Below are 14685 nucleotides of genomic sequence, written 5' to 3' on the forward strand. Positions count from 1 at the left end.
CAGGCCCTTGGAATCTTTTGGGTTGTTGTGCTGATCAATTTCTAAGTCTTTTATAGTCATTTTATCTTTATAATATTGTCATAAAAATAATTCTCTTGATTCTGCTCACTTTAAACTGAATCTATTCATATGTCTTTCTAGATATATCTGAAATGATCCCCTTTAGTTATTTCTTAAGAGTGTAATAATATTCCATGGCCCTCAGTTGATGGTATTGCTGGGTCAAAAGGATGCATAGTTTACTGACTTTTTCTGTGTGTTATGGCTTTTTAGAATGGCTGGACAGGTTTATAGCTCCATCAACAGTGCAAAATTGTACTTGTTTTTGTAGCCCCTCAAACAACTGTCATTTTTTAAAATTTTGGTCATCTTTGTCAATCATATGTGTTCCTGAAGTAGAACCTGAGTTCTAATTTGATTTTAATTTTTAATGATTTAGAGCATCTTTTCAGTTAGATTTTTTTCTTTTGAAAACTACTTGTTCATATCTTTTCACTTTTTATCTCCTGGGTATTTTTAACCTTAAAAATTTGAATTAGTTTGTTATGTGACCTTTATATGAGATCTTTATCAGAGAAACTTTCTGCAAAGATTATTGTTTCCTTCTTTAGTAATTATTTCTCCCCATGCCAGCTTTTCATAACTGTGTCTATATCACTCTTAAGCTATCTTTTAATGGGTTTGTGGGAGATAACTCCCTAAATAACTGGATAGGCCTCTTTTCATTTTCCAGTTAGTTAATTTTACTTTTTGGTGAATTGCATTCCTTTTCCATTTGATTGATTTTATTTTTTTTATGAGTTGCATTCTTTTTCCAGTAGGTCATTCTTATTTTTAAAGGAGTTGATTTCTTTAGTCATGGCTCTCATTCCTTTTCTCCATTTTTCTTCTTTTCTTCTTTGGTTTTTCAGAATCTTTTTTGAGTTCTTCCAAGAGGTCTTTTTGGAATTTATAAACTCATTTGAGATTTCTCATGTAGTAATTTGTTACTGTGTTCTTCTTCTGAAATGGCATTTTTTTATTGTCCCTATCAGAATAGTAGCTTTCTTTGATAAACAGTCTTTTTGCTTTTTTGCTCATTTTGATAGTTGAGGTGTGTTCCTGGGGTTTATGGAGTATATATATAGTCCTGAGCCTGTTATACTGGGGCCAGGATCTGGTCCTTGGCATTATTGCTCGCCACAGTGTGGCCTATGCAGCCCAAGCATTGCCTTTGAAGCTATTTCTTCCCAATCCTGTCTTGTTTCACCATCATCCCTGAGTCTGAACTTTGTCTTCTGAGCTGGGGTTGGGACTACCTTCTAGTTGGCTCTGGGTGAGCCAGACCCTGGGCTGCGCTGGCTAAGAGCTTTCCCACTCTCCTGCTACATGGAGAAGAGACAGACCTTTACTGAAGGTCCTCCATGATCTCTTAAGTTGAGAACTTTTTTTGTTGTTTGTGAGATCTATAGCTTTAAGGCCTGTATAGAGGTTTCGTTTAAAGTTGTATTGAGAAAAGCTCTGGAAGCTTCCTAGCTTTGTACTGCCTTCTTGGCTCTAACTCAGTAGTCTGATCCAGAGTTTCTGGATAGGCCCCTTGGTTTGATTGATTAAATGGTAGATTGGGAGACAAGATAGAGTAGAGATTCATTAAGGAGAGAAACTTTAGGAGGAGGAATATAGGTGTCCATATCAGAGTTTTGGTTTCATCTGTTAATTTTTATTATGTTTCCCTTCACTTTCTCCCCCCTTCCGTAGCCAGGTCCTTCCTTCTACTGGTCCACCCACAAGTCTTCTGGGCTGATTAACTGCCTACAAGTCTTAGATGAGATGGGAAGTACTAATTGTTTTCTGTCCAGTGAGCCGAAGGACCCCTAGTCTTTATAATCTTCCTTGCGTCTATTCCTTGGAGGTCCCCAGCACTGTGCTTGAACCCAGTGATACAAGCCAAGGACTCTTGAAACTTGGCATCTGCCCTACAGCTGTTCCTTTAGGACTTATATGCCTTTCCATCAACTCTGCAGATGGGCTTTCTTTACATTGCCTTCCCTAATTAGTATCTAATTTCCTGGAGATCAGGGAGCATTTCTTTTTCTCTGTCTTTCCATCCATAGCACCTAGCACAGAACCTGGTGTATATATAATAAGCCCTCAATAGCTACTTTTCATTCATTTATTATACTGTATAAAAATATTCTATGTCTATTGCCAAGATTTGTATTTGTATTTTTTTATTTTAAAAGGGAGGTTACCTAAAGTCCAGAGTTATTCATTCACCTTATAGTGCAGTGTACTCATTTTCATATGAGGAGTTGTTTTTTTTTGCTCCATCTTTTTTTTTTATTCCATCTTTAGCAATGTAAATTGTGTCCACCAGTGGAATACCAGTTATTCTTCAATTTCTTTTAAAATATGTTATTGGTACTTAAAGAACCATTTCTGTTGCTTACTTATGAAGTCATAAAAAAGCATAGGTAAACCATAGAAAAACAAAACATTGACTCTGTCAATGTTGTCTCATTTTTCCATATAAATTTTACTAACTGAGAATAACTTTTTCTTAAGTGATTACTGGAACTCACAGTGATAGGAATTTTGAAGTCTTTCAGAGTTTCCATTTATTGTGGTCATTGTTAAACTGTTCTTCTTTCTCCTTATTTTGCTCAGCATTGATTTATGCAAATATGCCCATTTCTCTGAATTATTTATATTCATTTTTATAGTAATATTACATTAGATTCATATGTCATATTTTGTTTAATCAGCTGGAACCCACTTTGTTTCCAGTTATTTTGCCACTCCAAAAAGTGCTACTTGTATGTTTTGGTTTATTGAGGTGTTTCTCACTGTCTTTGACCTTCTTACCAATGTACCTCATATTGATTTCTCTGAATCAAAGGTAAGACATAGTTTTGTGATTTTTCTGCTATAATTTAATATAGTTTTGCCAAATAGTTAGAGCCATACACAGCTCCACTGACAATTTATAGTTCCCCTCTTTTCATAGCATCTTCAAAATAGAAACTTTCCATTTTTTTTACCCTGCCAGTCTGATGAGTGCAAAGTGAAACCTAAGAGTTGTAATTTGCATCCCTTATTATTGTTTTTGTTCTTTTTTTTTATAGGTTAGCTTCCAAAGAATTGCAGAACTTGCTTAATTTGTTGTACTTTTTCTATTTTTTTACATATTGGATATTTATTATGTTTCATATTTTTAGTTTCATAAGCTTTTATATTTAATTCTCTGTTCTTCCATAGATTACGACTTCTTTTGCAATCTGCTGTGGATGCTAACATGAATACTCTGCGAGTTTGGGGAGGGGGTGTATATGAGCAAGATGAATTCTATGAAATCTGTGATGAACTGGGATTAATGGTACTTAAAGAGTTTGTCATTTTGTTTTTTATTTGACAATTTTCTATTCATAAGATATTTGCATGTTACAAATTCTACACAATTTCTCTTTGATGGGATTTAATTTACTTTTTTTGTAAAATAATTAAGAAAGATGTATGCTATTAGAAAGGCATTTCAAAAATCACTCACTTCCAAAGTATTTATTGAATACCTTCTTTGTAGTCTAGACAGTCATAGGTGGAAAATAAACAGGCATAAAACATAATACTTTACCCACAAGGAGCTTACAGACTAGTTGGAATGGCAAAGTACATATATCCAAGTCTATAAGTAAAATGGTTTTGCCTTAGCCCTTTAAGTCAAACTATAGGTGAACCAGACAAAATGTTTTTCATAAACAGGACTTATGGATGACCAGAATCAAACTAGAAAATTTCTTTCTTCTCTTCCTTCCTTTACTCTTTACTTATGTGCTTACATTAAAATGTAAGGTTCATACAGCTTACACTAAAATGTAAAGTTCACCCAGCTAGTTGGTGTCAGTGTTCTTTTTTCTTTCTTTCTTTTTTTTAATTTAAGGCAGTGGGGTTAAGAGTAACTTGTCCAAGGTCATACAGCTAGGCAACTATTAAGTGTCTGAGGTCAGATCTGAACCCAGGTCCTCCTGACTCCAGGGTTGGTGCTCTATCCATTGCGCCACCTAGCTGCCCCAGTGTCAGTGTTTTTTAAATACATCTGTTTGAAGATGGCATCATTCAGTCCTTTATCCTCCATACATGACCAGGTCAGCTCCTTTACTGATTGTTTCTATATTTGAGGATATTGTTATGCCATACCTTCCACTATCTAAGTAAGTAACTAAATAAGTAAATTTAGGGAGTAAGACAGGATAAATTAAAATACAGATGAAGTGGTATGTGAGGGTTTTGAGTAGGATGAGACTTCTTCTGTGGCCTGGAGTAATTATAGAAGAAATTCCTGCACAGGGAATATGACACAGAGCAGGACCCAGGGCTATTACAAGCCCTGACCAAAATCATAAAGGCTATGTCCAGAGTAGCATTGGAGCCCAGGACCCCTGAGTCTGACCAAAGCCCCAGGCAGCCTGGGCCAAGGAGTGGAAAAGCACAGTTTTTGTCATGTATCCAGTAGATTAGAACTGAAGAACCATAGGGAATGCTGAATTTGTTTGTAATTACATTTAATTAAATCAATTAAAGTGAGTGTACCTTTAATTAAAGCAAGTTGGTGACAGAGTAGAGCTTTTGGGAGGAGAGGAAGAATTTTGATCCCTGACTTTCTGGAAACCCTAGAGAATGGGGAATAACTCTAAGGTATTTTTTCCCCCTCAAGTCAGAGAAAACATTTGAGTTGTTAGAAAAACAAGAGTGTACTTGACAGTTAGGAATAGTGCAAATGAAATTCAGTAAACATTTAATTCTAGTTCTGTGTGAGATAGTACAGTGGTATCAGATTGTGGATAGAGATCTGGGCTCAGAGGTCTTTGGCTCCTACCTGAAACATCTTATCGCTGTAGGATTCATAGTGGATCTCCTCCCTTCTGGAGAGTTGTCTAAGGCTGTAGATATTTGTTGGTAGCTTCGTTACCAGGATGAAATCCTTTACTAATGAAATCACAGCTCTGCTCTCCCAAGGGCAGGCAAAAAAAAGAAAAAGAAAGGACAGATGAACAAACAGCACTGGTTGCTGGTGGGAACACATTTAGAATAAATGACCTTTCACAGAGACTACAATCAATTAAAGAGTATATGACATGTCCACAAATAAGAATGAAATAAGCTAGAATGGGACAAACAGAATGTAATAAGAAAATAGAGGAGCTCAGAAATCAGAAAAACTTTTTTTAAGACTGTATTAAATGTTTATTGATATATTTTGTTTTCACATTGCATCTATTTCTTCCTTTATTCCTCTCTACCTTTTGTCCTTTCTCTCCCAAAGTGCTATCCTAAATAGCAATGATCTTTCTTTTTTCAAAGAAAAAAAGACAGGGGCGGCTAGGTGGCGCAGTGAATAGAGCACCAGCCTTGGAGTCAGAAGTACCTGGGTTCAAATCTGACCTCAGACACTTAATAATTACCTAGCCATGTGGCCTTGGGCAATTAACCCCATTGCCTTGAAAAAAAATCTAAAAAAAAAAAAGAAAAAATACAGAAGAGGGACTTTTAAAAGGGGCAAAAATGATTAATGCATCAAAATAAAAAGTCTGTCATTATAGACATAGATCACCTTCTCCAAAGGAATTAGAAGAGGTGTCTTCTCATTTCTTTTATTTGCAAGGGAACTTTTATGGAGAAAGTGTTACCTGGACCTTGATTGGAGGGAAGAATTGTGATATGTAGAGTTGGGGAGAGAATGTGTTTTAAGCAAAGAAGACTTGCCCAAATAAATGCATTGAGTAAAGGTCAGTATACCACAGGGTTGGTGACCCGCTTGAAGGCAGAGGGCCTCTGACATTTTTTGATTAGACTATGACATGGTTTAAATGTATACATTTGGTAATTCTTTGAAGGACTGGTTGGAGAGGAGAGAGATTTTGGAAGCTAAAAGACCAGTTAGACTTTTGGAATCTATTCATTCATTCATTCATTCATTCATTCAGAGGGCCTATTTTGAACTGGGCCTAATGCTAGAGGCACAGAACCTCCAAGGGTTTATAGTTTGTCAGGGAAAATAATAGGTTCACAAGAGTAAATGAAAAGGAATTAAAAGGAAATTTAAGAATATTAAAAGGCCCATGAGAAATCAAGAAAAGCATATTTAATGGGGCAGCTAACTAGGTGGTACATTGGATAGAGCACCGATCCTGGAGTCAGGAGGACCTGAGTTCAAATCCAGACTCAAGTACTTAATAATTACCTAACTGTGTGACCCTGGGCAAGTCACTTAACCTTATTGCTTTGCAGAAAAAAAGAAAAACACATGCAGGAGGTGGTTGGGACACTGTCTAATCTTTGAAAGAAAGTGGAGGCTGGGAGGGAGTACATGTCTAGTGTCAGGAAGAGAGTTTATGCGTGGAGGTCTTGGGAGATACGCATCCTGGATGATGAAGAGAAGGCCAGTGTGACTGGAGTGGATGCTGTGTGCAGAGGAGTGATGGGGTAACAAGTCTGGAAAGGGAGAGGCTGCATTGGATCAGGAGAGACTAAAGGTTACACAGAAAAGCTGGAGCCAAGCAGGGTGGATGTCTCCATCAGACAGGTGTGAATGTACAACTGTCCTTGAGAGGAGACCCCATAAAGCTAAGCTTGAGCTATGGCCACTGAACTAGTGTGTGTATGCCCTGCCTACCCTTGGAATGACGAGGGCTCCTGGGGAGGAAACTGAGGAGGTGGTTGGGGGCCAAGGGTGAGGATCCAGGTGTAGATATCCAACAGGTATTTGGAAATGTGGGGTCTCTGGGTTTGAAAGAATCGATGTGAGTCAAAATTGAAGATTTTCAGGGGAGAAAAGTATAGAAAGTATCAGCTTAGAAACTGTACTTTAACATTATTGGTTTCCTTTGTCATCCTATTATACATTTTTTTATGCATTTAAAAACATCATTCTGATAAGGAGTTCATAGACTACCAGATTGCCAAAGGAGCCAATGACATAAAAATTGGTTAAAAACCCCTGGCATTGTGGTAAAGAATTATACGTATGTGGTAAAGATTATACGCATGTGTTGAAATGTTTTAAATCTTGTGTATTGCATATAAATACACATTAAGGTCATGTTTTTAAAACAATTTGATAAAAACCTTTTTTTCATTTATTTATTTTTTGGGGGGGATGTTTTGCAAGTCAATGGGGTTAAGTGACTTGCTCAAGGTCACACAGCTAGGTAAGTGTCAGAAGACAAATTTGAACTCAGGACCTCCTGACTCCAGGGCCCATGCTTTATCCACTGTGCCACCTACCCCAAGACCTTTATTTTCTAAAAAGTATGATGAAACGTAAAAAGAGTTGATTTCTTTCAGTTAATTCAACAAACAAGCTATTCATCATGTTCCTGGCCGAGTAGAATTACGCATTGGGGATACAAAGACAAAAATAAAATCATCTCTGCTCTTTGGAAGCTTATATTTCATTTCATCATACCTATAGGAAGCATAGTTGTTCAGATTGTTTATAAGCCAAGGATTCTTCCCTAGTTTACATGGAAGGCAAATGTCTTAATTGAAAGGAACATAACCATCAGGGAAAAAAATAGCTGCTTGAGTCTTAGCTTGGCAAGCCAGACCTTCAAAATGTAGCAAATATAAAGGATTTCATTATTTTTTGTGTCAGTAGTCATATATTATGGTTTTTCTCTTTAACAGTCAAATATATGAAAAGAATGAAACAAGAAAAACCAAATATTCTTTAAGCAATTATTGTATGCAAAGTATTGTGCTTGGTTTGGGAAAGAGACAAAGTTTAATAGGAAGTAGCCTTGACCCTCAAAAATTTTACCTTCCAGTGATCATAAGAATACCACCAGGGAGCTACAAGAAACTTTTAATATTGGGTCAATAAGGAGTGAAATGAGCAAACACTACCAAGCTGGGCTTGAGGCATTAGGGGTCAGGGAAAGCACTTTGAAGGAAGTGGCTTTTGAATTGGGCTTTAAAAATTTGAATAGACTGGTGAAGAGGAGAAGAGGGCAGATTCAATGCTATGATGTCCTGTGTGTTGGAGATATGATAACAGACATGAAACTGTTTCTTCCCTAGGGGTGTTTAAATGTAATTGGGGAGGTTACAGTTATGTTTATATATAGATACAAGATGCAAAGGAAAGTTGGAGATTTCAGGAAAAGATGTGGCATTTTCTAAAGGAATCAAGAGATTATAAGGAGGTGGAGGTCAGGAGGGAGGGCATTTCTCTTGTGAGAGGGCAGATGGGGTTGAGATAGAGGAGCATGAGAGTGAGAACCAGAGCACGCTTAGTTGGAATACAGGTATGGCAAAGGCAACCATGTATAGCTGTACTAGGAAGGTAGTTTGGAAAGGCCACTGGTAAAGGACTTTCAAAGTCAAGTTGAATTTGTATTTGATCCTAAAGACAATAGAAGACCTTTGGAGTTTTGAGTAGGGGAAGGAATAAGACTCTTATTAAGAGTCTAGAGAGTGACATGGTTGGACCTGAACTTTAGGAAAATAGTTGTGCTAAGGCTGAGTTGAAGTAGAGACTAGGTATCCCTTGTGATAGAGATACCAGCAAGTCAAGAGGGAATGGGGGAATGACTGGAGGATTAGCACAGTGGATCTTTGAGGTAGCAGCAATGAGGAAAAATCATCATCTTGATTATTGTTGAGGGTAGTTGTTATATTGAGCCTATGTGACAAATCATTGCATACTTGGAGATAGAGTGGGAAAATATCCAGTTGTTAGGGGACCAGAGGTCACAGTAAAGGCCGTTATGCAATCTGATGTGAATGAAGGAAGAGAGAAGTGAGGATCTGGGCAGAAAATAGAATTTCAGAGTTCTAGATCTTGGGGGAGGCTTGAGAGCCAACACTGTTGAGGTTTGAAATGTGATTGTACCAAGGTGTGAATTGAGTAATGAAGAAAGAGGTTTTTCAAAACAGAGGATGTTGAGTAGTCTAGGGAGGTTGCAAAAGAATTATTTTGAAGTCCTAAAGCTTAGTGGCAAAGCCTATGGAAGAAAAGACCATAGACTAGGTGCTGAAGGCATTAGAAAAAAGATGTGAGATTGACGATATCAGTAGATGATAGTAACAAACTTCCGGAGAGGTGGAGGGACGATGGTGAAGAAATAGCAGGAAATTCACCCTTCCTCTTGACCTTTTGAGTGAGAAGTGAGATGAAATGAGGAAATGAATGGTTTTCTCAGAGATGGTTCCAAGAGATATGGGGTCCTTGAGAGAGCAAATGAACTTTTGTTATTTTTAAACACATCAACTTTAAAGATATTCAAATAGATAGAATTAATAAAAAATTTTTACTGAACATTAGTAAAATATGATGTTGCAAAATTTGTTGGACCAGCTTTATTCATTGAGATTTTTGAAATCTCTGAAGTCATTTTCCATTTGTATAGGGCTTGACTTGTATTTTTAGCTAGAGTAGAACAGTTGTAAAACTATAAAATGTTCAAGTAGATATGGACTTGCATATTTTGTTAAAACTTTGATTGGAATTTTGCTTTCTTTTGTCCATAAAAATTCCCAATTTAAGCAAAACAATGAAAATAACTTGTTTTTGTAAGACATTGACCCTTAATATCTTAGAGAGATCTAATGTTCCTTCATCTCAGCTTTATCGTGGAATGGAAGATGAAGAAATAAAGAGAACTAGATAAAGAGGAAGGAACTTTCTTCTTTTCTATCTAGTACTTGCTTTTCTGAGTCCTTCTTTTCCATCTTCTTGAACCTGCCTCCTTTTCAAGCAATTACAGATTTAGTTTTTAACCATTAGATTGGTCCTTAATGAGCTTCTCATGGGCAAGGACTGTAGTTGATTTGGTTTTTAACTGATAAAATCATAGCCTTTGCAAAGCCCGACTTATTGTCCTGTAGGGGGAGTATGGTAGAAAAGAAATTAGGAAATAACCTGCCAGAGCAGTATACAGAGCAACCAACGCTGTGATCTGCCACCATAACAGTGAAAACCCAACAGGAATCCTAAAATGCTGGCCACTCCAACTCTAGTGATGTTGTCAGATCCCCCATAGAGTAAAATTAAATCCATTCTATGAATTTGAGAACTATTCTAGGGTTGCAGCCTGGTCCTACTCAGAACCATTATGGTGATCAGCTGGACACAGAAGAAAGCAGAAAGAAGGAAGATCCCTTATGTTCTGATACCACAAAATGGCAAGAAACACACACACACATATGTGTGTGTGTGTGTGTGTGTGTGTGTATATATATATGTACATTATATATGTATATATATATATATATATATACATACATACACACACATATCAGAATGAATCAGAAATGACAGAACCCCACCTGCTGGACAATGATAAATAATAACTAATAACTTCAACTCTTTTGGAAGTAAGAGCTGAAGTCAAGAAAATAGTAAATTTTGAAGAGTTTCCAGTTGAAGACCCTGAGGTCATTGGAAATCTTTACTTAATGAAGACTCTAGGAATTATATCTGACATTGAAATGAATGTCAAAAACAGCATTGATATCTCAAATGATTTGAAAAGGAGACTTAAGACTTAAGACTAGAATTCTAAAAAGCTCGTTTTGAATTTGACAGGCTTCAGCTAGTAGAACATGGACACCAGAATAGTAACAAAAACCAAACTGATATATGCCATCTTGATTGAATGTGTCATCCTCAGCCTTTTGATAGACTATGTATAAAACATTCCAGGACCTATCCACTGCCATCTGTATGGCAGCTATTGCCATGGCAAAAACCACAGGAGTCGAGCTAGAGCGATGAAAGATTACCTTGCGGTAGATGTTGTATGAGACTATGTCAGAAATGATGCCAGAGACTATTGAAGGTGTGGGGAAAGCCATATTGCTTAGAAAACTTGAATACTATGTTGTCCCACAAGCAAGAAAAATATGGAAAAGAATGCATAAATTATCATGGATTTGAAGTTCCTTTCATTAGGCCAGAAAGTGGAAGTGGTGCAAGGAGTCTGCAGTGCAAAGATCAAACTTTTTTTTTTTTTGCAAGTCAATGGGACTAAGTGGCTTGCTCAAGGCCATACAGCTAGGTCATTATTAAGTGTCTGAGACTGGATTTGAACCCAGGGACTCCTGACTCCAGGGCCGGTGCTTTATCTACTATGCCACCTAGCTGCCAAAACAAACTCTTTAACATCAAAAACTTTACTAACCTTAATAGAGAAGTAAAGAAGACACATTTGAGAGAGAAACCTCAGACAAGAGCACATTGGGGATTTCTGGTCATCTATATATTTTAAAGGAACCCCGGACCAAAAAAAAATTCAAGTTGGATAAAACAACAGGAAAAAAGCAGAAAAGTTGGGCACCATCAAACTTATCGTTGTTGTTGTTGTTCATTCATTACCTCTTTGTGACCTCATTTGGGTTTTTTTGGCAAAGATACTGGAGTGGTTTGCCATTTCCTTCTCTATCTCATCTTACAGATGAGGAAACAGCTTAAATAACTTAGCCAGGGTCACATAGCTATTAAGTATCTGAGGCTGGATTTGAACTCAGGTCCTCCATACCTCAGACCTAGCTTTCTATCCACTATGCCACTTTCCTGCCTATCATTAACCTAATGGGAAATAATTTGTCAGGAAGGTGGTGAACCTGAGCTTCCCTACAAAACTGAGAAATGATATAAGATCTGTAACAATTGACTCATGTGCTTCAAAACATTGAAGCTCAAATTACAAGCAAAACCTCTTTTCCTCTTAAGTGCAAGTCTAATCTTGCCAGGAAGCATGGCACCAATAGTGACACCTTCAAATATAGGATACGTTTTTGTACATTATACAAAGCAGTCACACCTCATCACTTAAAAATAAAAACAACTCCATAAACAATGGACAACTATATACTGATTGAATAACAAAAAAAGGGATATTTTAAGGGAGCATTTGGGAAACTGTTGAACAAACTGCCTTTGAAAAGACTGTAGCATTTACAATATCTTTTTTTGTTTAGTTGCTCCCTCATATTTTATTCATGTCTTACAAATATAGAAGACAGACTGGAGCAGAGTGGAAATGTTAAGAATATTTGTTACTCATGTGGGAAATCATACTCTATAGTCTAACACTAAGTCAATAATGTCACAGCCAATTGATTTGAAACCTGGAATTTCTCAGGAAGACAATTTTTTTTTTTAGGTTTTTGCAAGGCAAATGGGGTTAAGTGGCTTGCCCAAGGCCACACAGCTAGGTTAATTATTAAGTGTCTGAGACTGGATTTGAACCCAGGTACTCCTGACTCTAGGGCCGGTGCTTTATCCACTGCGCCACCTAGCCGCCCCTAGGAAGACAATTTTCAATCCATTTTGATTCTATCTAGATTTAAATCCATTATCATCTTCTAAGTAGAACTAATTATGGCTTCTACATTAAGAGGAGAATCAGACCGAAGGTTTTATTAATTACTTCATGTCCATGGATGATATGAAACTATATTTTTCTAATGAAAACTACATCAAACAGTTCTTTTGTGTCATGGAATCTTTCTTAAAAAAATAATATCAATGTCATATGTATTTAACAAATTTAATAGTCTTTTAATAAATTTCCAGGAAAAATAAGCATCTGAAAGCAAACACATTGAATTAATGGATGAAGGTGATACCTATAATACCTTGGTCTCTGAGCAAGATATATCAAACATAAAAATATAAAGCATAAAGAGGAGATTGAGACCAATATGTGAAAAAACATCTTTAAATCTAAGCTGAATGTGAAGAACATGTTTAAAGGAATTAATACCTATGCAACACCATTCTCATTGTATACTATAAAATAACAAATTCAGAAAATTATGTAACAAAAATCCATATGGACAATGTCAGTAAAACACTTTCAGGTGACTGTATTAAGATGAATACTTCCACTGAATTTGCTGAATAAAGAAGATGAGAAGAATGTAATTAAAAAGCAATAATTTATAATTTATAATATTTAAAAATTTGCTAAACATTTCATATCTTATTTGATCCTTATAAGATTGTGGTGTATGTACTTATATCCATTTTATTGATGAGGAAACTAAGGTTCAGAGAAGTTAATTGACTTCTACCCATGGCACAATTTATAGTGTTTGAGGCTGGATTTCAACTTGTTCTTACCAACTCAAAGACCAGCATGCCTATCAGTCATTTTCCATTAGCTCTTCAGTAATAAACTCTTCATTAGTTTGACATATGTATCATATATACTTATAAATACATCAAGATAACCCCTACATCTCCCAAAAGGCAGTTTCTTTGTAATAAGATTATTAACTGAATGACTTCTTTTGAAGACATTAATTACCAACTCTCATTTTTTGCCTTATAGATATGGCAGGATTTTATGTTTGCCTGTGCTCTTTATCCTACTGACCAAGCTTTCATTGATTCAGTGAGAGGAGAAGTTGTTCATCAGGTATGAATACCAGGTGTAATATAAACTTTTTGTTTGTTTTGGTGTTGCAGGTTCTTTTAAAAAGAGTTTTAATGATGCCCTTCTTTTATACCACAGTCATTTTCTAACATAACCTGTTTCCCCACTAGTCACTGTTGTAATGGAGAAAAATAGAGAAAACTCTAATGCAAATCATTTGTGTTTGATAGAACATAAAACATTTTTAACCCATGGGCCACCACTTCTCCATCAAGAGAAAGAAAATGTATTCCATCATTTATTCTCCAGCACTAAGATTGGTTATTTCAATTAATATGAATTTGACTGCCTTTTAGCAGTGTTTTCCTTTACATTTTGTGGTCATGTATATTGCTTTCTTGATTCTATTTTCTTTATTCTTCATTATTTCATACAAATCTCTCTAGTTATATCTGAATTTCTCAGTTTCATGGTACAGTAATGTTCTAACATATTCATATACCATTGTTTGTCCAGTTTCTTAATTAATGGACCTCTACTTTGTTTCCTATTTTTTACTACCTAAAATAAAATGTTGGGGCAGCTAGGTGGCGCAGTGGATAGAGCACCGGCCTTGGAGTCAGGAGTACCTGGGTTCAAATCTGCCCTCAGACACTTAATAATTACCTAGCTGTGTGGCCTTGGGCAAGCCACTTAACCCCATTTGCCTTGCAAAAACCTAAAAAAGAATGTTGCATCTAATATTTTGAACCCTTGTTTTTTTTCTCTTTGACTTCTTAGGGCCCATGGTTTGTGGTTGGATTTCCTTTCTTCATTTTCCTTTTTGCTCTCTTCATTTTAACTTCATCTCTTATTAAAAAGAAATTAAATTGTATTTAAATTAAAAGAAAATAAGATCTATTTCTTATTCTGCAAACTTCAAGATAAAATCTGTTTCAGTCTCATTAGACTGTAGTGTTAGATAGATAAATGGTTTTAAAGTTTTGAACATTTTAATAAATATTTTTTAAAGTCTGACACTAGCTTGAGAGTTTTAGATAAACTTCTGACTTCTCAGAGTATAATTGGACTGCTAATTTCTGCCATACTTAAAATTTCCCTCCCTGTAACATGTATTATTAAAAGAGAAAAGATAATATAGAGTACATATTAATTTGAGGATTATTAGGAGACAGGCTTGGATTGTGGATTGCCTTTTCCTTTGTTTTGTTTTTAATCTGTACTTATCTATTTAGAGTACTTGCTTTGAGGAAATACCCTCCTCAGTTCATGTCAGCAGCTGCTTTGTAATTTATAATCTTAGATTGTGGCCTAGGACTTAAGT

The 14685-nt window shown here is 36.1% G+C and overlaps 1 protein-coding gene across 3 annotated transcripts in view; it reads left to right on the top strand.

The window, feature by feature from the left end:
* Positions 1 to 14685, top strand: part of MANBA (mannosidase beta) — a 135866-nt gene that overhangs the window by 62968 nt on the left and 58213 nt on the right. For all 3 annotated transcript variants that reach the window (XM_074228778.1, XM_074228779.1, XM_074228780.1), the window contains 2 exons: positions 3238 to 3355; positions 13317 to 13403. In XM_074228778.1, the coding sequence (XP_074084879.1) occupies positions 3238 to 3355; positions 13317 to 13403 (205 nt within the window). The remainder of the gene's footprint in view (positions 1 to 3237; positions 3356 to 13316; positions 13404 to 14685) is intronic.

Source organism: Macrotis lagotis, chromosome 3, assembly GCF_037893015.1.
Source record: "Macrotis lagotis isolate mMagLag1 chromosome 3, bilby.v1.9.chrom.fasta, whole genome shotgun sequence".
NCBI classification, from domain to species: domain Eukaryota; kingdom Metazoa; phylum Chordata; class Mammalia; order Peramelemorphia; family Peramelidae; genus Macrotis; species Macrotis lagotis.